General features: G+C 34.3%; 1 protein-coding gene across 1 annotated transcript in view; it reads left to right on the forward strand.

Annotated features, from left to right (window-relative positions):
- Positions 1-26,402, forward strand: part of LOC101892624 (uncharacterized) — a 277,791-nt gene that overhangs the window by 138,633 nt on the left and 112,756 nt on the right. The window contains exon 7 of the mRNA XM_059130222.1: positions 14,264-14,787. Within this exon, the coding sequence (XP_058986205.1) occupies positions 14,264-14,787 (524 nt within the window). The remainder of the gene's footprint in view (positions 1-14,263; positions 14,788-26,402) is intronic.

Here is a 26,402-nt window from a genome sequence, read left to right on the forward strand (position 1 = left end):
AAATTGTACCAAATTTAGTACATTTAAGAACGAATGGTACTATTTCCCAATCTACCTTCTCAATCTTATTTACAAATTTGAGGATGCCAGATCTATTGGTTAATCCCAAAATCGAAATTGTACCAAAATTTATTACCATTTAGTACATTTCGTGCACATAGGTACAAATTTCGAAAACTATCTCCATATCCCAATCCTAAACACCGCTAGTAGTGTTAATTTCAAAATTCAGGATTCCACCTCCATCCGTTACTTCAAAGTGTACCAAATTTAGTTCCTTTTAGTACTTTTCGTATACATGAGTACTCATTTCTAAAACTATCTTGATTCCCATTCCAAATTTCAAGTTTTTAGCTCTAAACGTTCACATGATACGAAAGATTACCAAATGTAGTATATTGCCGTACTTTTCGTACACTTATGGCGCAAATTTCCAAAAAAAAAAAAAACTCCGAGCATATCCATCATAAACTTCCACAGTGACCCTCGTTCCAAATTTAAGAGTACTAGCTGTATTGGTTCGTCAAATACAAAAAGTACCGTATTTAGTACATTTTTATACTTTTTGTACCGTTATAGCACGAATTTCCAGAAACACAGCCTTATGTGACTCCTTCAGTTCAAAAGTGGTCTCCACCTAAAATTTCAAGATTCTGGCTTAAGCCGTTTCTTCTTGACGTTGATGAATCGTTGAGTCAGTCAGTCATTTCTTTACATCTTTCATTAATATAGAGAAATAATAGTATGCTGATCGTCATATCTTGACGAGTTGAGTCGATCTCCCAAGGTGTGTGCGTCTGTTCAATTTTAATTAGCCTTCAGGTCACAATTACGGTCCATTACCTAATTACGGTAATTTACATGCGGCGAGGGATCAGATAGAGATGATAGCGAAATATTTGGGGAAGGAAATGGACCATAAACAGACTATTTCCTGACATTTAAGTCGTTCTACACAGCGAAATTTTTGCATGGGGTTAATGTTAAGGATAGGCCAGAAACCTTCTTTTTGGATTGTCATTGAAAAAGTCTCTTCTGATTTTTTCGCAAAATAGAATCTATATTTTTATACCCTCAGCCATAGCGCCTTATCGTTATGTCAATTTAAGGATTCCGTCTGGCTGGCTGATGCGGATGATAACTCTTGAAGGGTGTAGCCGATTTTGTCATAACGTGGGCAAGTTTGGAGATGGCCAACATTGGCCCCCTCCTTCTGATACATCTCCCACAATTTTTTTCACAGAAAACAAATTACCGCATAAAATAAGAAAGAATTATCTAATTTTGTGAACATTTTGCAAATCCTGATATTTCTGTCAGCGCTAATTCATGTGTGAAAATGGACAATATCGGCTAACTCTTTCAGGTGACTCCTCCACAAAGGTAAAAAATGTACAATAATCAGAACTCTTATAAAATGTGAAATAAGTGTCTGATTGTCCTCATATTTCGCACATCCCAATATTTTTATTAGCACATAGTCTGGTGTGAACATGAAATATATCGGCTTAACATTTGGAATAATAACATCTTTCATAAAATGCGATGTAAGCATCAGATTCTCTTCTTATCCCTTATGGTACCTCTCCCAGAAAGGTGAAGTTTGAAGAGAATCTGATGTTTATTTCACACTTTATGATCGTTTTGGTTATTCGAAATGTTGAACCTTTGTGGAGGTGGTACCAGAAGGAGTAAACCGATTTATTCAATCTTTACACCAGATATTGTGTGAGTAGAAATATTGAGATGTGTAGAATTTGATGGGAATCGGATGATTATTTTAGATTTTATGAGAGACATAATTATTCAAAATTATGACCCTTTGTGGGGGAGGTACCAGAAGAAGTAGGCCGATAGCTACCATCTTCACAACAAATCTTGTGATGATAGAAATATTAAAATTTACCGAGTTTGAAAGGAATTGTATGTCCATTTCGCGTTTTACGAGCTTCTGGCTATTCAAAATGTTGACCCGTTGTGGGGGAGTAAACCGATATATCCCATCTTCACACCAGATCTTGTACTGAAAAAAATATAAGTATATATGAAATTTGAAGACAATCGGACTCTTATTTCCGAATTTATAAGAGATATATTTATTCCAAATATTGACTCTGTTCGTATTATACAGGTGTCATAATGATTCCAAATTTTGACTCTGTTGTGGGGGATGTACTTGATGGAGTTAGTCGATATTGTCCATTTTTTGTACCTGATAAAGCACTGACAAAAATATTGGGATTCGTAAAAAATGAACCAAATTTAATGATGCTTTCTTGTTCTATCAGATAAACTTTTTTCTGAAAAAAAAAATAAAATGTTGACCTTTTGTGTGGGAGGTACCAGAACTAGTGCACCGATATTGTCCATCTCCGAAGTCGATCTAACTTTGACAATAATACTTCGATGTGCCAAGTTTGGATCAAATTAAATACTCCTCTCGAGAGTTATCGTGCACACCATTCAGACAGACAGACATCCTCAGATCGCCTCAAAATGTCCTGAAACGGATTTGATCCAAAGACACCTATGGTCTAAAACCGTTATTTCGATAAGGCACGTTTTGGCCTTATCAAATGATATATACCCTCTTTAGCCTTATGGCTTAGGGTATAAAAAATTCGTTGTATACCCCCCATCAGAGTATGGTGGGTACATTAAGTTTACCATTCTGTATGTAAGACCCTGAACTATGCTGATAGGCAGACACCACAAAGCTCATATGTTCTTGATCAGCTTACAATTCTATGTCGATATAGCGATGTACGTCCGTCTGTCTCGTGGAATGTTTTAATTCCCAATATAAACGTTTACGAAGAGCTCAACTTAATTATTATATCGTAGGTTCCGCCCAATTTTAGGCCTTTCTTTGCTGATAAATTTTAGCAACGATCATCAGAGACCGAGTTACTCTCAAAATCCTTGTGTTTGTGTGTGCGAAAAATAGTAGCATATGTATACAGGGTGATACTTCAGACTGCTGTCATTTCTAAGCCACTCGTCCGACAGCTGTTACATTTATTCCAGTGACAGCTCATTATATTGTTTAGAAGCGTACAAAAACATTTTGGTGAGAACTTTCCAGAAATAAAGCAGGGTTGGGCATATTGCACTAAATTTTTAGTGCACTAAGAATCAAATAATTAGTGGTAGTGCAATTTTTAACTCCACTACCACTAAAGGGTTAGTGGTAGTGAAAAATAAATTGCACTACCACTAACCCTTTAGTGATATTTAAAAAAAAAATTGCACTACCACTAAATTTTAGTGGTAGTGAAATTTTAATAGCACTACCACTAAATTTAGTGATTTTTCAAAAAAAAATTTGCACTACCACTAAAATTTGGCGAAGCTAAAAAAAGCACTATGTATATAAATATTATACCACCTATAATGAAGTTTATTGAAGTGAGTAGGGAACAACAATCCAGAATATATAGTACATATTCATAAAATTTGATTACTTTTCTAAATAGCACTAATTTAGTGTTATTTTTTATGAAATACCACTAATTTAGTGCAAGTTTTTTCAAATACCACTAAATTTAGTGGTAGTGCTATTGAAATTTCACTACCACTAAAATTTAGTGGTAGTGCAATTTTTTTTTAAATATCACTAAAGGGTTAGTGGTAGTGCAATTTATTTTTCACTACCACTAACCCTTTAGTGGTAGTGGAATTAAAAATTGCACTATCACTAAATGAACAGTGATAGTGAAATTATTAGTGCACTAATAATACAGTGCATTATGCCCATCTCTGAAATAAAGCTATTCGTAATGGAATTCAAGCGTGATAGTGTGCTTCTTCAAAAAAAAAAAAAAACTTATAAATCCTAGACTTTTTTGTCGCACCTTCACATAAAATTTAAACAAAAATACATGGACGTTGTGACACATCTTGCCGCGGTATGGTTGTGGATCAAATAGTTCGACCCTCATAAGGTCCTACCTTTATCAATTTTCCAAGATTTTTAAAGTTTCCTGTTTACGACGATGTTCAGCTTGGGAATATTTATTTTATGATTTATAAACATCCGAATTTCCATTCCATTCCCAGTGGTAATAAAATTCCTTGGGATACTTTTTAAAACATTTCGAAAAACAGATGTTTTCTTTTTAATATTGTACATGTACATATATTTTTGTGAATTATGCACTTACCGTGGAAATTAATCAAATATTCCATATCAAGCGATTCAAATCATTTAAATAATCCGAAATAAATCCACTAACACCCATATCACATTCGCTGCCTGCGATCCCACACATATTTCAATAAAACATAAATAAAATAGCAGCAGCAACAACAGCAACATTAAACGAACTTGACAAACTCAATGAAAATTCATCTTCCACACCAACAACACCACCACGACCCCCAACCACCTCGCATAACAAATCACATTGGCATAATTTATGGGGCTTAGATTCTTTGTTGCTTTGAAACAAATTTGTTTGTTTTCTTCACCTGTTCCGTAATGGAAGTTTGTTTAAATCAGAGCTTACTTGTTTACCGTTACTACCACACACAAACACACCACACAGCTCTTGGCGGCTCCAGCCGGTTCGCCGGTTGTTTACAGAGATGTTAACAGACTTTTTTGGTGATAAAAAAAATGAAACTCAGCATTGTGGTGGTAGAGGTGGAGGAGGATGAGGGGGAGTGGGGTTTGTGCCAAACCATTGCCTCAAAAATTAAATGGCAAATTGTTTCCTATTGTTGTTGCCAGCGCGAATGTTAACCTTTGTGCCGGTCCAGCAGCAGACAGTCTGTTACAATGTGTGTGGGTGGGTACATGTTTTCTTATTTTTTTGCCTCCCTGCCACTCATGCCTCCACAGTTCACTGAAATGTCCTGTGTAGTAAGCAATTTGGTAGGCGTTTATTTGACCTTAATAAAAAGTCATAAATTATTTCCAGTCTACTGTGAACGCACAACATCAGAAGATTTTTGGACAAATTCTTGAAATTAAATCTGTTTTTTTTTTCTTGTGTCGGATGAGAGATTCCCTTTTTTTTTTTGTTTGTTTGGCTTCTCAATGTAATTGAATTATTTATTGAAGATAAAATATGAGTTATGATTTTATTTTTATTATTTTTCGTTCTGATCTGTGTTATTTGATAATTTAAAAGTTAAAAGCTAATAGAAAACAAAAAGCATATTGATGTTGGTTTTGTTGGAAAACAAAAGAAAAACAAGAAATTCGGGGTGAAATGTGACAACTACACTGTGGAACACAAAAAATGATTACGGGGAGAATCGAGTTTGTTATGAAAGTAGAGCTATAAAAAACAGGGGTATCGGCATTTTTACGTCGTTCATTTACCTAAATTAGAGGGGCAAATTGTTCCCCTTTTAAACAATTAAAAATTTTCGGATTGAAATTCCTCGGAAACATTGCTTTTTAGGTATATAACGTCTACGGCAATTTTAAAAAGAACAAGATAAATACTATCAGTCAGGTTTTGCCGACAGATATATACCCCCAGCCTTGGGTTATGGTTAATCACACTGTTGACCCTTAATGGGGCAGGTTCCGAAGCAGTTGGCCAATATTGTCCAATTCGTAACTGACCTAAGTATGATATAAATATTACAAAGTGCCATATTTGAACTGTATCTCTACCACCTATACCTTATATCAGATGTGTAAATCTTTGGAAAATATTAAAAGCTTTATTTAATACAGATAAAAATATTGGTATCTGCAAAATTTAAAGGAAATCGAATATTTATATCCAATTTTAAAGAAATCAGAAATTCCGATCAATTACATATTCATATCAGATATGTGGTGAAGAGAAATATGTATATATAGCAAGTTGTATAGAATCGCCGATTTTTTTTCGCAAGTTATGACAGATATAAGTATTGGAAATTGTGTCCCTTTTTCGGTGAGGTACCAGAAAGGACTATTTTATATTAGTTATTAAAAATGTTGACCCTTTGCGGGGGAGGTTCCAGAAAAAATAGTCCGATCTCAACCACTTTTATAACAGATCCTAAGTTGAAATAAATTTTGAGATTTGAAAAGTCTCAATAGAATCGAATGTTAATTTTGAGTTCTATGAGCTTCATAAATATTTAAAATTCTGACCCTTCGTATACAGGGTTGCCCATATTCGGCGGACCTTTGGGTTGCCCCAATCGACGATCAATTGAATTTTCCACTCCAAAAGGAGTGGACCGATGTGTGCCAACTTCACAGAAGACATTCTGTTATTTGAAATAATGTTTGGATTTTATGATTGTTTTGGTTATTGAACCTTTTTGGGGGAGGTACCAGAAGAAATGATCCGATCTCTACCATTTTAATTACCGATTTTGTGTTAATAGAAACATTGAGAAGTACCAAGTCTAAATGAAATCGAATGTTAATTTCGCGTTTTATAAGCTTCATGGATATTCAAAACTTTTACAATTCGTGGGGGAGGTACCAGAAGGAGTAGACCGATATATCTCATCTTCACACCACACCTTGGACTTATAAAAATAATGTAGTTTGTTTAATTTGAAGAAAATCCGACTCTAACATCAAATTTAATAAGAGTTAAAATTATTTAAAATTTTTACCTTTTGTTGTTGTTGTTGTAGCAGCTCATACATCTGTGTTCGTTCGGTTTCCATTTTCTGACTTGTGGGGGAGGTACCTGACCTAGCACTGATGCTTATGATATGCAAAATTGAAGCAAAATCGGATTATCCTTTGGCTATCTGTGCAGTAAAATATATATATTTTTTTAATTTATGATCATTTGTGGGGGAGGTACCAGAAGGAGTTGACCGATGTTGCCCATCTCTGAACTCGATCTAAATTATTACGATATACCAAGTTTGGATCAAATCGGACACTCTCTTCGAGTGTCATCGTGTGCATCAGTCAGACAGACAGACGGACGGACGGACATCGCTAGATCGACTCCAAATGTCCTGAAACAGATTTGGACCTAGGGTCTATTTCGATGAGACCCGTATCAAATGATATATACCCTCTCTATTCATTTGGCTGAGGGTATATTGGAAAATACAAGATCCATAATTTTAACACTCAAGCGAGACAAAAGGGTACAAGTACTTAGAAGCAAGTACTTCAAATTTTGATGATAATCGGTTCAGACAAAGGTATAGCTCCTATATATGCGCTTCATCCGATTTGGTGTAAAAATCCCTCACATGCGTAATATGCACTCCACAACAATGACATTTGATACCGGACATCGAAAATAGAAGCGACTTGATCGAAACCTGCGTCGCAGTGGCCAAAAATGGCAAAATATATCGCAATATTCCATTCCGCAAATATTGAGTTTGGGGTAAAGCCATTGAATTTCCAAAAAGTGCAAGAACTTACACCGCAACATAAAGAAAATAGACTCAAAAAAGCTAAAAAGTTGCTTCGCTTTACCGAAAGTGGCGAACTGCCGAATTTGATTTTCTCCGATGGAAAAACGTTCGTTGTCCATCAGTTTGTAAACAAACAAACTGATCGTGTTTACTTGCCAAAGAGGTCAGCAGAAAATTTTCACCTTCGGTTGGCCACCAGAACTCAAGCGCCGGTCATGGTGATGGTGTGGACCACCATGACAGCCGATGTTCGCTCTCCGCTCGTATTAATCGATCGTGGCATCAGAATAAATGCCGAATATTATTGCGAAAATATTCTGGAGGGTGTATTGAAGCCTTGGGCACGCAAACATTATGGCCGCAGACTTTGGACATTCCAACAGGACTCAGCCTCATCGCACTCAGCACGTGCCACCCAAGAATGATTACAAAATGAGGATCCTCGCTTCATTTCCAGCGCATAATGGCCACCAAAATCTTCGGATACCAATCCGTTGGTCTATTGTGTCTGGAGTATTTTAGAAAGCAAGGTTGGCACTAGAAAATACCAAAGTGTCGATCACCTCATGCAAGCGCTTCGCCGGGAATGGGCCAAAATGCCGCAGAGCAACATTAGGGCAGCGTAACAACTCTGCGATCTTCAATTAACAATAAATTCATTAAAAAATGGGATGAATTGGTTCAATATTTTCCAAAAATTTACACTTCATATAAAGTGGTAGAAGAACTCTATATAGCTCAAACCTGCCACGTCTTAATATTTATATCTGAGTTGAGGCAGATTCTAGGTGGATAAAATTGATCCACTCCTTCGGTATTTATTCTTTAAAGGGTCAATATTTAATATTTGAATGTTGGGTACAGCCCTACAAGAACTTTACCACCCTGTACAGATCCACGTGTAGCACCCAAGTAACGGCACCTCCTAATATTCGGTATTTTGATGATTTTAGATACATTATTCAACACAATTATCTTAAACTTGGTGTATGGAGTTCGAAATAGGCGTCGACTTCCCTGTCGCCTCATATTCAAAATTTTACTAATTTTAGCAGCATTTTTCAACATTTTTTTTAATTTTGCCATTTCTTTCCAAATGGTATTGGGTATTAAAAGTTCTTAAACAACTTAGCTCCTTTGTTGATAGTTTTAATTAAGATGGTTACCAATCATAATTTTCAGCTTTCATAGGCTTGGAATATCTAAAATTTTCATAACCAAAAAGTGAATTTGAAAACATTATGCTTCCTCTATAAAAGAAACTCCCAGATTTCTTCAAGCTTAAACGTAAATCAATTTTTTAATATTATTCCAGTTCCTTGCCCGCACTGCAACATATAATATTACAAGCATTTTCCTGATTTATTATCCAATGTCACATCGATTCGATTTGCCAACAAATTTAAGTATTCTCATGTTGAATATTTGTTCTGCACTATCACATCTCTATGGTGTGCTATAAATGTTTCCTTCCACTCTCTCTCTCCCTGTCTCCGTTTCGATTGCATATCCTGCCCCACCCCAGCCTAGATACCGTCTATGGTATGGTAACATACCATAACATTATTAAGTACTTAACATGAAATATGTTATACAATGGAATCTATATTTTATACTCCATTTGTCTCATGATTTACAACTATTGCAAGTGATGCACACACACACGCACTCTCTAAGATGCACACACACAAATAGACTTCAAGCCCATTTTCCCGGCAACATCTTGAAGACAAATAAAAAACGGAGAGCACCTCAGAACTAAATTTAAAAATATAGGAATTATTTGTCTTGGGCGAACTTGGAGTTCTACTAAATGTTGGAAGCGAAGAAACCAAAAATGACAAAAAGGAAAGAAAACAAACAACCAGTCTTCAAACATTTAAGACCATAAATTTCTGTTTACATACCAAAGAGGAAAACTTGAAGTAATGTTGGAACAGTAAATTCTCCGACTAGGATTTTGAATTATTTTCATTTTTTACAAATATTCTATACGTATGTACATATGATTGTAATGCGCATAATATGTCTTCCCATACACTTACAATGTAATTCTCATTCATATACATAAAATCATATATTTGAGAAAGCCTGATAATTTATAAGGTCTACATAAAAGATATTTGCTTTTTTTGAAAAAAAATATTTTTGGGTGGGGTATGGAGTTCAAGTTACCCTGAGTGGGTAAAAGACATACACATATTTCAATGGACAAACAAATAAAAATTGTTTTACATTCAGCTAGACCGAACTCTTTATACTCTTCACCATTTGAAATCGGAATTTGTGAAATCGGTTATCTTAGAGTCAATAAAAATTAGAGCTTGGCCATATGCCGAAACCATTAGAAAATATGCATAATTAGAAGGTCTAAATTGAACAATTGAGATTTCAATATATATTGATTTACAGCCAATTCGGCTGGAAAATTTGACTAGGATTTCAAAGAATATAAGTTTTCAAAAACCGAAATGTAATATCTTTAAACAAAATAATAACACCATAAATAACCTTTTTCTCGAATAGAAATTTGGCCTTGTGAATGACAGTGGTTGATTCAGTTTAAGACCCAATTACCGAATAATTCAAAACTCGGAAAATCCGATAAAGCCCATTTTCAATACTAATTATCCTAGACACAATACCAACTATATTGCCAAATTTCAGCGATATACGTAATAGCATTGAAAATTAATTATATCGGAGGTAGACCCGAATTACAGACCCTACATGTCCCTATGTTGCAGGATCTAAATATGGCTGAGAATATATTAAATTGCAATGGTAATATATTATTCAAAGTCTCATCTGAAACATAAAATCGCAAAATGTAACAAAAATTTCAGAGTAGCAGCTATTTCGAAAACCCAGGCTTCCAGTGCTGCCCCTTACTTACGATCATGCTCTGACTGGCTGCTCCCAAAATGATAATTCGATTCATGCCTAACTTGTCGAACATCCAAACAATTTTTATACCCTCAGTCATATAGCTACAGAGGCTGTATACCATTTAGTACGGTCAAAACGTGCCTAGTCGAAATAACGGTTTAGACCCTAGGTCTCTTTAGACCAAATCCATTTCAGGACATTTGGCGTCGATCTAGCGATATCCGTCCGTCCGTCTGTCTGCTTGACTGGTGCTCACAATAACTCACGAAGGAAGTATCCGATTTTGTCCAAACCCGGGGCATCGTAATATCTTTGTCAAACTTAGATCGAGTTCAGAGATGGGCAATATCGGTCCACTCCTTTTGGTACCTCCCCCACAAAAGGTTGAAATGTTCAAAATATATATTTTCTGCACAGAAAGAGAAAAGATAATCCGATTTTACTCCAAATTTGCAAATCTTAATATTTGCATCACTTCTAGGTCAGGTGTGAAAATGCACAATATCGGGTCACTCCATCAAGTACCTTCCCCCATAAAGGGTCAAAATTTTGAAAAATTATAACTCTTATAAAATGAGAGGTAATAATCCAAATGTCTTCAAATTTCACACATCTGGTTTTAAGATGGAATATATCAGTCCACGCCCTCTGGTACCTTACCCAGAAAAAGGTAGAAATTTTCAAAATACAGGGTGAGATAAAAAAAATGGAACAAAGTCAAACGCTTTACTTTCTTTTTTAAATTTATTGGCTGAAAACAAAAAAAATGTCGGAAATAACATCAAATTTGTAAATAAATAAATTAAGATTTGTTCGAATCGGTCACCTTTGGCACGAACTATTGCCTTCAAACGGCCAATGAAACCGTCACACGCTGTTCGAATGTTATTCTGCGGTACTTTGACCCATTCCCGACGTAGCGCTTGCTTGAGGTGATCGACACTTTGGTATTTTCGAAGTGAATACTACAGCCTACGACAGAAAATTGTCTGTGCAGGTCCAAGTCTTCGTATAGCCCCCATATAACGGTTCACCCGATATTCGGTATTTTGATGATTTTAGCGACGTTATTCACCGGAATTGTAACAAATTTGGTATTTGAAGTTCGTAATGGATACTACATCCTAAGACAGAAAATATGGCCATGTAGGTTCACGCCTTCGTATAGCCCCGATATAACGGTACCCCCGATATTCGTAATTTTGATTATTTAAGCGACATTATTTACCGGAATTGTTTCAAATTTGGCATTTGAAGTTCGAAATGAATACTACAGCCTACGACAAAAAATTGCCTGTGCAGGTCCAAGTCTTCGTATAGCCCCCATATAACGGTTCACCCGATATTCGGTATTTTGTTGATTTTAGCGACGTTATTCACCGGAATTGTAACAAATTTGGTATTTGAAGTTCGTAATGGGTACTACAGCCTATGACCAAAAAAAAAATCGTAAGCAGGTCCACGTCTTCGTATTGTCTCCATATATCAGTTTTAATTTAAGTGGTAGTTTCCGGAAGTTTTATGAAATTTTTCAAGTTCCTTTCAAATGGTGGAGGGTACTAAAAGTACTTGTTTATGTTTTTGAATCCCTGTCGGTTAGAACAGATTTTGTTGTATCCTGGGACCTATAGTAGAATTTTATGACAAATAAGTTTGTAGATTGTTTTGACTTGTTACGATCCCGTTTAAAAATTGTTTTAATGCATAAAGATTGGCCAAAAAAGAATCCTTTGGTGACTCGTTTTATACTTGAAATGAATGGATTCCAAAGAATCATATTGCGAAAATTTCCAAAAATGTGGAAGAGGGGTACCTCTTTCAGGTTACTTTGCGATAAAAACGTATAAAACGGCGATAGACGTGTCTTATATTTTTTTTTTTTTTGCCTACCTAAACATTCTTCTAGATTTTTTCTGTAATTTTTAGAAAAAAAAAATTAAAGTGCGACTACATTGTATTCATAAGTTTCATAAATTGCAAAGATTTTCCCCCAGTTTCCTTCAAAGTTCTCCCCTTGCAATATGTTGCAGTTGGTGTTCTAAAATGGTATACAGGTTATCTCCCAAAGACAGTACATGCAGACAATTGGTCAAACGTTGAGGGTACTACTTTTGGAATACCGACTGAAACCTTCTAACTTTTTAATTTAGCTTCAGAAAAAAATATTTGACAATTGTAAATTTCAATAAAAAAATTTGTAATAACAGAACCATTTTTAAAAAATAAGTTGGATCGAAACTTAACACTAATGCTATGGGAATAAATGAAAACCCTAATGGAGTATGCGTTGATCTGTGCCTCGATCGGAACTCATTATACCCTACACCACAAGGTGGTCAGGGTATTATGTTTTTGTGCATTTATTTGTAACAGGCAAAAGGAAACGAGATAGACCCATAGTTCCTTTTGATGATCTGCATAGAATCACATTCTGAGTGGATTTATACATGCCCGTCCGTTCGTCCGTCCGTCTGTCTGATCCATGTATTTTTGTAAACAAAGTACAGTTCGCATTTATTGTCCTATCCAGATGGAATTTTGCACAAATCATTTGTTTGGCCCAAGGACGAACCCTATTATTGGAGATAATAGGTTAACATTTAGATATAGCTCCCATATATATCTTCGTCCGATTTGCTTTTTATTGTGCACCAAACGTGTAATATCAGCCCGAATAGTATGGAATTTTGCACATACAACCTGAAATATATATTTTGCACATACCTGAAAATAAGTATACCAAATTTGATCGAAATCGGTTGAGATATAGCTATAGCGTCCATATAAATTATTCATCCGATTTGTTATTTATGTCCTCCGCAGCCGTAATATGCACTCTGTAACAACAATATTTGGGGAAATATATCAAATGCAGCTCAGAAATACCTTATCGAGATCGGTCCAGATTTGGATATAGCTCCCATATATAACTTCGTCCCATTTACCTTTTATTGTGCACCAAACGTCTAATATTTGCCCAAATGAGATGAAATTTGGAAGCTAGTATGTCAAATTTGGTGAAGATCCGTTCAGATATAGCCATAGCTCCTATATATACTGTTCATCCGATTATTATTTTTGTTACCCATAGCCGTAATATACACTCCGTAACAACGATATTCAGGGAAATTTATCAAATACAGCTCAGAAACATCTTTGCCAAATTTTATCGAGATCGGTTCCGATTTGGATATAGCTCTTTACTGGTTTGTTTTCGTCTCCGGAAAATTTGATTTAAATTCGAAGTGGGTTCCACTCCAGGTCAGCAGACAGAAGGGCAAACGCTTCAGTGTAAAAAAAAAATGCGAAAAAATCCTCTAATTCTCCTGATATTCAAAACATCTTTCCTTTCAAAAACAAAACGTCCCATTTTCGTTCAAAAATAAAAATGTTCTACTCTCCCAATTGTTATTACTTCCTCAGTTTGCCAATGTTCACTGCAAGCAAGTCTTTTTGATTGACACACATTAAATTAACTTCCAAAATCGTCCTGAGTTTATTACAAATACTTTTCACGATCTTTGAATGGATGAATGCGCTGTCAGTAATTTACTAGGAAATTAACATTCCGTTTCCCCAATAGGAAAGAGGCAGCATCATTATTCCCAACAAACAGCAGTACAAACAACATCACACAATCAAATATACATTTAACACAGCTAATCCCAAGAAAAACACTAGGGAACCGAGCAGGTTGCTCACAGTCAGCCCCCAACTTTCAAATGGTGTTCACTACTAACTCAAATTCAAGACAGACCTAGGACAACAAACTTAAGACACAACACGTTGTAGTATCTATATAGGTGTGGATATATGTATGTGTGTGCTTCCCCTCCTCCCCCTCTCCCTTCGTTCATTGCATTTATTTTGTATTTCCTTTGGAAATAATTAAATAATTGCCAAGCAAAGCCAACAACAGCCGGACGAGACAAACAACTAAAAAATGAGAAAAACAAGCGCAAAGCAACGAAGAGCGAAACTGAATTTCGAACATTTGTTGTCTAATATTTAATTATTATTTTTACAGCAAATTAAAAAGTTGCAACTTTTAACGCAATCAGCCGCATTGAACCGTGAAACAATTGCAGCTTCACAATTAGCAACGTCAACATCAACGGGCGGCATCAGCCAGGCAGCTGCTGCTGCTGCCACATCTTCAGGTTCTTCAACTTCCAACAAGGGATCCCTGTCCTCTTCCTCCAGCATCTCCGTATCATCATCATCGTCGTCGTCTTCCATTTTAACTTTAACCCAGCCATCGCGAATAGATGCCATTGAAGATGTTGATGTTTTGAAGGCCAATCCGGGTGTGGCTGGCATTGGCCATTTGGGAGTTGCAGGCGGAAACAACCGACAAACTTTGTTAAAAACTGACATTTCACAGTCTGTCGCTAATGGAGCAACGGCTGGTGCAATGGATGCAACTGCGGGTGGCGTTGCTGGCGGTGTTCTAACAGTTGATGAAGATTCTTTGTCGTTGGACCGTCTAAACTCGTTGCGCATCTATATGACGTCCATAAAAACTTTACCCTTCAATTTACGCATTTATGGGTAAGTTTTTACATTTTTGGGGAAATAATATTTAATTAATAATAAATTTGAAATAAAAAACAATATTAAAAAAGAATGATAAAGCTATTTAATTTTCATAAATATATTTATGTGTGCAGATATGTGTCAGATACAAGTTTAGAATACATCGGCATATAATTTAGATTGTATGATATTAATATTCTAGAGAGTGACCCAGGATAGCCCTATTTTCAAAAATTATTGTGTAAAATGTAAATGACCTGTAAAACTTTGTCAAAATCGCGGGTACCTTCGAAATTTACCGAACGAACTATTCGGCAATTACAAACCAATAAAAGGTACTACATATATGTAGTATGAAACATGAAACCGATGCTGCTCACAATATCACAATATAACTTACAACGTTGTTTTGTCGTAGACTGAAGTGATCTCGGTCGATTCCGGGGCATTCAGGGCTGTCATAGAAACCAATTTTGTCACTATTGGTTTTAAAAACGACAAGAAAAAATGATTTGGTGTCATGAAAATCAATGTTATCGGTTTTATTTTCGAATTAGAATTTTATCGGTTTTGGTTGTCATAGAAGCCAATGTTATTGGTTTTGTTATTGGAAATAAACCAAGTTGCTTAGAGCTGTCACTTTTCATTTGCTTTGGATTTTTTAAACAATTTTTAAAGGATATTCAAAGGACTAAAAATGTGGATTTTTTTAAAGATTTTTTAAAGGACTATAAACGTGGATTTTTTAAAGATTTTTTAAAGGACTATTAAACGTGGATTTTTTAAAGATTTTTTAAAGGACTATAAACGTGTATTTTTTAAAGATTTTTTAAAGGACTATTAAACGTGGATATTTTAAAGATTTTTTTAAGGACTATTAAACGTGGATTTTTTAAAGATTTTTTAAAGGACTATTAAACGTGGACTATTAAACGTGGATTTTTTAAAGATTTTTTAAAGGACTATTAAACGTGGACTATTAAACGTGGATTTTTTAAAGATTTTTTAAAGGACTATTAAACGTGGATTTTTTAAAGGACTATTAAACGTGGATTTTTTAAAGATTTTTTAAAGGACTATTAAACGTGGATTTTTTAAAGGACTATTAAACGTGGATTTTTTAAAGATTTTTTAAAGGACTATTAAACGTGGATTTTTTAAAGGACTATTAAACGTGTATTTTTTAAAGATTTTTTAAAGGACTATTAAACGTGGATTTTTTAAAAAATTTTTAAAGGTTTTTTGGATTTTTTTAAAGATTTTTTAAAGGACTATTAAACGTGGATTTTTTAAAAAATTTTTAAAGGTTTTTTGGATTTTTTTAAAGATTTTTTAAAGAATATTTAAAGGACTATAAACGTGGATTTTTTAAAGAATATTTAAAGGACTATAAACGTGGATTTTTCAAAGATTTTTTAAAGGACTATTAAACGTGGATTTTTTTAAAGTTTTTTTAAAGGACTATAAAGGTGGATATTTTAAATATTTTTTAAAGGACTATAAATAAATAAATATTAAATATTTTTTTTTAAAGATTTTTTAAAGGATATTTAAAGGAATATAAACGTGGATTTTTTAAAGATTTTTTAAAGGATGTTTAAAGGACTATAAAAGTGGATTTTTTAAAGATTTTTTAAAGGACTATAAACGTGGATTTTTTAAAGATTTTTAAAGGATATTTAAAGGACTATAAACGTGGATTTTTTAAAGATTTTTTAAAGGATATTTAAAGGACTATAAACGTGGATTTTTCAAAGATTTTTAAAGGATGTTTAAACGACTATAAACGTGGATTTTTTAAAGATTTTTAAAGGATATTTAAAGGACTATAAACGTGGATTTTTTAAAGGATATTTAAAGGACTATAAACGTGGATTTTTTAAAGGATATTTAAAGGACTATAAACGTGGATTTTTTAAAGGATATTTAAAGGACTATAAACGTGGATTTTTCAAAGATTCTTTAAAGGACTATAAACGTGGATTTTTTAAAGGACTATAAACGTGGATTTTTTAAAGGACTATAAACGTGGATTTTTTAAAGATTTTTTAAAGAACTATTAAACTTGGATTTTTTAAAGATTTTTTAAAGGACTATTAAACGTGGATTTTTTAAAGATTTTTAAAGGATATTTAAAGGACTATAAACGTGGATTTTTCAAAGATTTTTTAAAGGACTATTAAACGTGGATTTTTTAAAGATTTTTTAAAGGATATTTAAAGGACTATAAACGTGGATTTTTCAAAGATTTTTTAAAGGACTATTAAACGTGGATTTTTTAAAGATTTTTTAAAGGATATTTAAAGGACTATAAACGTGGATTTTTCAAAGATTTTTTAAAGGACTATTAAACGTGGATTTTTTAAAGATTTTTTAAAGGATATTTAAAGGACTATAAACGTGGATTTTTCAAAGATTTTTTAAAGGACTATTAAACGTGGATTTTTTAAAGATTTTTTAAAGGATATTTAAAGGACTATAAACGTGGATTTTTCAAAGATTTTTTAAAGGACTATTAAACGTGGATTTTTTAAATATTTTTTAAAGGACTTTAAATAAATAAATATTAAATATTTTTTTTAAAGATTTTTTAAAGGATATTTAAAGGACTTTAAATAAATAAATATTAAATATTTTTTTTTAAAGATTTTTTAAAGGATATTTAAAGGACTATAAACGTGGATTTTTCAAAGATTTTTTAAAGGATGTTTAAAGGACTATAAAAGTGGATTTTTTAAAGGATATTTAAAGGACTATAAACGTGGATTTTTTAAAGATTTTTTAAAGGATGTTTAAAGGACTATAAAAGTGGATTTTTTAAAGATTTTTTAAAGGATATTTAAAGGACACGTTTAATAGTCCTTTGAAAAATCCACGTTTATGGATTTTTCAAAGGACTATTAAACGTGGATTTTTTAAAGGTTTTTTAAAGGACTATAAACGTGGATATTTTAAATATTTTTGAAAGGACTATAAATAAATAAATATTAAATATTTTTTTTAAAGATTTTTTAAAGGATATTTAAAGGACTATAAACGAGGATTTTTTAAAGATTTTTTAAAGGATGTTTAAACGACTATAAACGTGGATTTTTTAAAGATTTTTAAAGGATATTTAAAGGACTATAAACGTGGATTTTTTAAAGGATATTTAAAGGACTATAAACGTGGATTTTTCAAAGATTCTTTAAAGGACTATTAAACGTGGATTTTTTAAAGATTTTTTAAAGGACTATAAACGTGGATTTTTTAAAGATTTTTTAAAGGACTATAAACGTGGATATTTTAAATATTTTTTAAAGGACTATAAATAAATAAATATTATTTTTTTAAAGATTTTTTAAAGGATATTTACCAACCAACAGATACCTAATTATCAAATTTCAGAATTTAATTTCTATCTCTTCACCCAATATCAAATTTAGTGTCACTTAGTACTTTTCGTACAATTGTAGTACACATTTCCAACACCACCTCAAATTTTAAGGATTCCGGCTCTATCCCTCTCTATTTCCAAATATCCAATTTTGTACCACCAGGCTACACAGAAATCGAACCCTAATATAAAATTACAGATTTCAAGCACCCAATTGTACAAAATATTGTACTATTTACTACTTTTCGAACATTCATAGTACACAGCTCTACTCCCTTAACCAATACAAAATTTAATACTATTTAGTACTTTTCGTAGAATTATAATACACATTTCTAATACCACAGTCATATGTCAATCCCAGATACCAACAGATACCTCAGTATCAAATTTCGGGATTGCAGCCTTTTCCCTTTACCTAATACCCAAGTTAATACCTCTCAGTACTTTTTGACAATTATAGTACACATTTTCAAAATCACCTCCATAGCTCAATTCCGGGTACCAACAGAGATCTCTATATTAAATTTCGGGATTACAGAATGCATAGATTCATCTAATTCCAAATTTAGTACCATTTAGTACTTTTTGTGCAATATTAGTACGCATTTTCAAAAAAATCACCACATCTCAATCTAAGATACCAACAGTGGCTTAATATCAAATTTCAGGATTTCAAATTACAAGTTTTTAGCTCTAACGTTCAAATGGTACCAAATGTAGTACATTTTATGACTTTTTGTACACCCTTAGTTGGAATTTCCAAAATCTCTCTCGTAACCATCATATACTCCATCTGCGACTATCATAAAAATTTGACACTTCTAGCTCTACTGTTTCGTCCAATACAAAGGGCAACAAATTTAGTACCTTTTAATACTTTCCTTACCGTTCTAGTACGAATTTCCAAAAACCCTGCATTTTCTGACACCTTTCGACCAAGTGTGACCCTCACCCAATATATGAGTACACACTTCCAAAACTACGTCCTTACATCGACCATACTCCTCTACCTTCTAGCTCTACTGGTTCGTCAAATACAGGGTGAGAGGAAAAAACTGCATCCAACTTCAGACTACAGTCATTTCTAAGCCACTCGTCCGACAGCTGTTAAAATTATTCCAGAGACAGTGTTTACAAGTGTACAAAAGGATTTTGGTGAGAATTTTCCACAAAAAAAGTTATTCGTGGTGGAATTCAAAGTTGACAGTGTGATTTCTTTATATTTGGCTGGATAACCACAAGTGTCTATCGTTAGAGCAATCCAGCATTTAAATGTGAATAAATCTTTTGTGTCTCGTACCATCGCTCCTTACCGTGATACTGGTAGCGTAGCCCGACGTCAAAGAAGTGGACCGTAGAAAACAGCAACATCAGCAGAAATGGTTCGAAGAGTGAAGAAGCGACTTGATCGAAATCCGCGTCACAGTGGCCGAAAATTGTCTCGTGAGCTGAACATATCGCAATATTCCATTCGGCAAATATTAAACCAGTAAAGAAAGTTCTAAAGTCGGGCGGGGACGATTTTATGATACCCTACACCACTTTTCTAATTTAGTTGAGCTCCACATAACAATTAAAATTTTTTTATGGGAGAATTCAATCATACACGCAATGATTATAATTATAATTTAAAATTCAAAAGACTAAATATGCCGAAGCATTTGTATCTTTTAAATTCGGACTTGTATTGCCCATTTGGTGCAAAATTAATTTGAAATCAGATTACGATATATATGGGAGCTATATCCAAATCTGAGCCGATCTCGATAAAACTTAGCAAAGATATTTCTGAGCTGTATTTGATATATTTCCCTGAATATCGTTGTTACAGAGTGCATATTACGGCTGTGGGTAAGAAATACAACAAATCGGATGAACAATATACATGGGAGCTATAGCTATATCTGAACCGATCTTTAGCATACTACCTTCTAGACTCAATTCGATCGTATGTGCCTAATTCCATCCCATTTGGGCTGATAGTACACGTTTGGTGCACAATAAAAGGCATGTCGGACGAAGATATAAATGGGAGCTATATCCAAATCTGAACCGATCTGGATAAAATTTAGCAAAGGTATTTCTGAGCTGCATTTGATATATTTCCCCAAATATTGTTGTTACAGAGTGCATATTACGGCTGCGGAGGATAAAAATAACAAATCGGATGAACAATATATATTGGAGCCATAGCTATATCTGAACCGATTTCGATCAAATTTGGCATACATATTTTCAGGCCTAATTTGGTTGAATGTGTAAAATTTCATTCTATTCGGGCCGATATTACACGTTTGGTGCACAATAAAAGGCAAATCGGACGAAGATTTAAATGGGAGCTATATCTAAGTTTTTACCGATTATCTCCAATTTCAATAGGGTTTGTCCTTGGGCCAAACAAATGTTGTTTGGAAAATTTCATCTCAATCGGATAATAAATGCGACCTGAATTTTGTTCACAAGAATACATGGACAGACGGACGGACCGTCCGTCAGCCCAGAAAGTGATTCTATGCAGATCATCAAAAGGAACTATGGGTCTATCTCATTTCGGGGTAAAGCCATTGAAATTCCAAAAAGTGCAAGAACTTGCACTGCAACAGAAAGAAAATCGACTCGAAAAGTGGTGAACTGCCGAATTTGGTTCTCTCCGATGAGAAATCATTCGTTGTCCAGCAGTTTGTAAACAAACAAAATGATCGTTTTTACTTGCCAAAGTGGTCAGCTTAAAATGTACACCTTCGGTTGGCCACCAGGACTCAAGCGCCGGCCATGGTGATGGTGTGGGCCGCCATAACAGCCGAGTGTCGTTCACCTCAATCAAGCGCTTCGCCGGGAATGGGCCAATATACCGCAGAACAACATTCGGGCAGCATGTGACGGTTTCATTGGCCTTTGAAGGCCATAATTCGTGCCAAAGGTGACCAATTCGAACAAATCTAAACTTATTCTAAAATTGAATGCTATTTCAGACATTTTTGCTATCATTTAATAAAATTAAAAAAAGAAACAAGTAAAAAAACTCGGCCAGGACGAAATTTGAATACCCTCCACCATTTGGAACAAATTTGGCAATTTTCAAAAAAAAAAAAAATAAATAAATAAAATAAAATCCGTTAAAAATTCTATTAAAATCTTAAAAATACCAAATGTAGCCATTATATTAGGGTCTAAACGACGACATGAACCTGCATAGGTAATTTTTTCACAAGCCATTACAATATTCATATGCAAAACTTAAAAAAAAATCGGTGAATAATGTAGGTAAAATCATCAAAATACCGAATATCGGGAGGTACCGTTATATGGGGGCTATACGGAGACGTTTACTTGCAAAGACAATTTTTTGTCTTAGGCTGTAGCATCCGTTTCGAACTTCAAGTACCAAATTTGAAACAATTCTGATGAAAATTGTAGCAAAAATAATCAAAATATCGTATATCGGAAGGTAGCGTTATATGGAGTCTATACCAAAACATGTACCTACATGGGCCATTTTCAATACCACAATAACACACACGGATATTTCTAAATCGACATAGAATTTTATGCTGATCAAGAATATATATACTTTGTGGGAACTAAAATGGATATTTCAAGGTGTTACAAACGGAATGACAAACTTAATATTCTCTCTATACTATGGTGGAGGGCACAAAAAGTAAAAATTATGGCGTTTAATTTTGTTGCCGTTTTTTTATCCCACCCTGTAGGTCCACGATAGCTAGATTCGGTATTTTGATGATTGTTCAATGAAATTGTTTTAAAATCCACACAAGGGGTTCCTTCTGAGTACTTCACCCCCTACAAGAGAATTATCTAAATAGTTTCAAGTTTCAGTATAATGCCCATATAACGGTACCCCCAGATAGTCGGTATTTTCATGATTTTTGCAGCATTGTTCACCGAAGTTGTTTCACATTTCGTATATTAAGTTCGGAACACTTACTAGCGCCTATGACACAAACTACTTATGCAGGATTACGTCTTCGTATAGCCCCCATATAATGGTTTTCATTTGAGTAGGATTTTCCAACGATTTTTTTAGAAATCTTTTAAGATTCTTTCAAATGGTGGAGGTTCGGTCGGTCCATCCGAACTTAGCTTCTTTTTTAGTTGTTTTTTGTTTATTATATATATTTTTATACCCTATACCACAAGGTGGTCAGGGTATTATGTCTTTGTGCATTTGTTTGTAACAGGCAAAAGAAAACGAGATAGACCCATAGTTTCTTTTGATGATCTGCATAGAATCACATTCTGAGGCGATGTCTGTCTGTCCGTTCGTCTGTCCATGTATTTTTGTAAACAAAGTACAGTTAGCACTTATTGCCCTATCCAGATGAAATTTTGCACAAATTATTTGTTTGGCCCAAGGACGAACACTATTGAAATTGGAGATAATCGGTCAAAATTTAGATATAGCTCCCATTTATATCTTCGTCCGATTTGCCTTTTATTAATATCAGCCCGTATCAATATGGAATTTCGTACATACAACCAAATTAGGCCTGAAAATAAGTATGCCAAATTTGATCGAAATAGGTTCAGATATAGCTATAGCTCCCATATATATTGTTCACCCGATTTGTTATTTTTGTCCTCCGCAGCCGTAATATGCACTCTGTAACAACAATATCAAATACAGCTCAGAAATACATTTGCTAAATTTTATCGAGATCGGCTCAGATTTAGATATAGCTCCCATATATAACTTCGTCCGATTTATCTTTTATTGTGCACCAAACGTCTAATATTTGTCCAACTGGCATGGAATTTGGCACTTATGACCGAATTGAGTCTAGAAGGTAGTATGCCAAATTTGGTGAAGATCGGTTCAGATATAGCTATAGCTCCCATATATATTGTTCATCCGATTTGTTGTATTTTTTACCCACAGCCGTAATATGCACTCTGTAACAACAATATCAAATACAGCTCAGAAATACATTTGCTAAATTTTATCGAGATCGGTTCAGATTTGGATATAGCTCCCATATATAACTTCGTCCGATTTACCTTTGATTGTGCACCAAACGTCTAATATTTGCCCAAATTGGATGATATTGGGCACTTACGACCAATTTGAGTCTAGAAGCTAGTATGTCAAATTTAGTGAAGATCGGTTCAGATATAGCTATAGCTCCCATATATATTGTTCATCCGATTTGTTGTATTTTTTACCCACAGCCGTAATATGCACTCCATAACAACGATATTCAGGGAAATATATCAAATACAGCTCAGAAATATCTTTGCCAAATGTTATCGAGATCGGTTCCGATTTGGATATAGCTCCCATATATATTAATTAAAATTAATTGTGCACCAAATGGGCAATACAGGTCCGAATTTAAAAGATACAAATGCTTCGGCATACTTAGTTCTTTGAACATTAAATTATAATTATAATCATGGTGTGTATGATTGAATTCTCCCATAAAAACTTTTAATTGTTATGCGGAGCTCTACTAAATTAGCAAAGTGGTGTAGGGTATCATAAAGTCGGCCCGCCCGACTTTAAGACTTTCTTTACTGCTTTTCTTTTGATAGGATACAATTTTGTGAAAAGAAACTAAAAAAAAAAAAAATACTTTACATTTCAATACATATCCCTTTACTCTTTGTTTACGAACTTTTTTCGTATCGAACACTACCTCTCACTCAATGTTATCCATTCCTTTATTTTCTGCCAATACCTTCGATGGGTGAAAATGTTATTACTTTACAATAACGGTTTTCTCAACACGTTTCAATTACCAGCAAAAGATACGGTAAGCGTTTAAGTTTTTTGAATAGTTTCTTTCTTCTTCTTAAGTTCGTTTACTACGTGGGTTTTCTTTCCTTTTTTGAGAAAAAAACTAACTTTTCTTTGAGTTTTAAGCTTTATTTGTTTTGAGGTTTATTTTCAACGTGATAATATTTTTTCCAGATATAATTTTCCATTATCAATGAAAACCAAAAACTTTAATGTCAAGGCAGGTAAATAATATTGAGATATAAGTTGCTCGTTTTTTGTTGAATTTTCTTATTAAAAACTTTGTGGAGATTCTTTTGTCAAGGTGCGCGCCATACCAGAAAACCGGAAGCACTCAAGTCCACGGTCCTTTTCATGGTCTGCCATCGCTAATAACTTTAAAGTTTCTTGAATTTTTATGGCCATTTTTGATGTCAGCGCACACCGTAGCGTAGCGTAGCAGACCAGACAATTTATGGCCTTGATGTTAAAGTTTTTCCTTTTTTTCTCATAACTTTACCGGTAGTCAAATTTCCGTTGAGTATTAGTTTCTTTGCAATTGTTTTGCCATGTAATGAGCAGTTCCCGGTGCCTTCGTAATGGTCAGTTGGGGGTTTTTAAATGAATTAATCCAACGTTTTTTTCTTTCCGCGCTTTGTGATAATTTTTGTGGGCGGTTTTTACTTTTCCTATTGGCCATAACTTGGAAAGTTGTTAACAAGTGTGATTTGTTTCCTTTATTAACTTAGTGTTGTTAAGTTGTAAGAAGGTAATTTGGTTTTTATTATCCCGAAGTGGGGAATTTGATTGAGATATGGATAGGAAGGAAGAGGCGGAAATATTTAGGGAATTTAATGTGGAAAGACGAAATTTAGATGTAAAAAAGTAGCGAAGTATCTGACAGTCAATCAGATTGAGAATTAACTCCCAGACGAAATGGTTGAAGCTAGAATCTTTAAATTTTAAACAAGGGTCAGTCTTGCTTCGTAATATTGTGACAAGGCTGTTTTTTTTTTTTTTTTTTTTTTTTTTTTTGTGGATCTTCGTACAAAAAGCGAGGAACCTCATCCATTCTTGGGTGAAGCGTGCTGAGTGCAATGGTGCTGAGTCCTGTTGGAATGCCAAGGTCTGCGGCCAATATGTTTGCGTGCCCAAGGCTCTAATACACTCTCCAGAATATTTTCGCGATAATATTCGACATTTATTCTGATGCAACGATCGATTTATACTAGCGGAGAGCGACCAACGGCTGTTATGGCGGCCCACACCATCATCATGGCCGGCGCTTGAGTTCTGGTAGCCAACCGAAGGTGCACATTTTCAGCTGACCTCTTTGGCAAGTAAACACGATCATTTTGTTTGTTTATAAACTGCTGGACAACGAATGTTTTCGCATCGGAGAAAACCAAATTCGGCAGTTCACCACTTTCGGCCAAGCGAAGCAACTCTTTAGCTCTTTTGGGTCTATTTTAATGGCATTACCCCGAGCTCATTTTTCAATATTTTCCGAATGGAATATTGAGATATGTTTAGCTTACGAGCCATTTTTCGGCCACTGCGACGCTGGTTTCGATCAAGTCGCTTCTTTACTTTTCGAACCATTTCTGCTGATGTTGCTGTTTTCTTCCGTCCACTTCCTTGACGTCGGGCGGTACGAGACACAAAAGATTTATTCACATTTAAATGCCGGAGTGCTCTAACGATAGCCACTTGTGGTTTTGCAGCCAAATATAAAGAAATCACACTATCACGCTTGAATTCCATCACGAATAACGAATAACTTTTTTTCTGGAAAATTCTCACTAAAATGATTTTGTACGCTTGTAAACAATATAATTAGCTGTCACTGAAATAATTTTAACATCTGTCGGACGAGTGGCTTAGAAATGACAGAAGTCTAAATTTGGAATAGGTTGGATGGATGAAGCTGGAATTTTGAAATATTATGTATTGGGTCCCTGTTGGTGGCATCTTTGTGAAGAGGTGATTTTGGAAATGTGTACCATAAATGCACAAAAAGTACCAAACATTACTATATTTCGTACAATTTGGTATTGGTTGAACATATAGTGCTTGAAATCTGAAATTTGGTATAATTGACGTTCATGTGTAACCTGGAGAAATGCAGGTGGTTTCGGAAGTGTGCACTATAATTGTACGAAAAGTACTAAAATGTACTAAAAATTGAATACCTTGTATTAGACAAACGAAATGACCTGGAATTCTAAAATAAGAAATGAGAGTCACTGATGGAAATCTGGAAATATGAACTATAGGATTTTAGAAAATTCCAAATTAAATTCTACTAAAAGTTCTAAAATCGTACTAAAATTCTAAAATGGATCCAATTGGTATTATTTGAACGGAAAGAGCTAAATAATTGAAATTTGGTACGAGAATCAAGGTTGGTTATGGAAATGTTCACTTAGTACACTTGTAAACAGTACTAAATTTGGAACAGTTTAGTTTAGGGCGAACAGATGAAGCTGGAATTTTTAATTTTTTATTGGGGTT

This window comes from Musca domestica, unplaced genomic scaffold (assembly GCF_030504385.1).
Source record: "Musca domestica strain aabys unplaced genomic scaffold, Musca_domestica.polishedcontigs.V.1.1 7, whole genome shotgun sequence".
NCBI lineage: Eukaryota > Metazoa > Arthropoda > Insecta > Diptera > Muscidae > Musca > Musca domestica.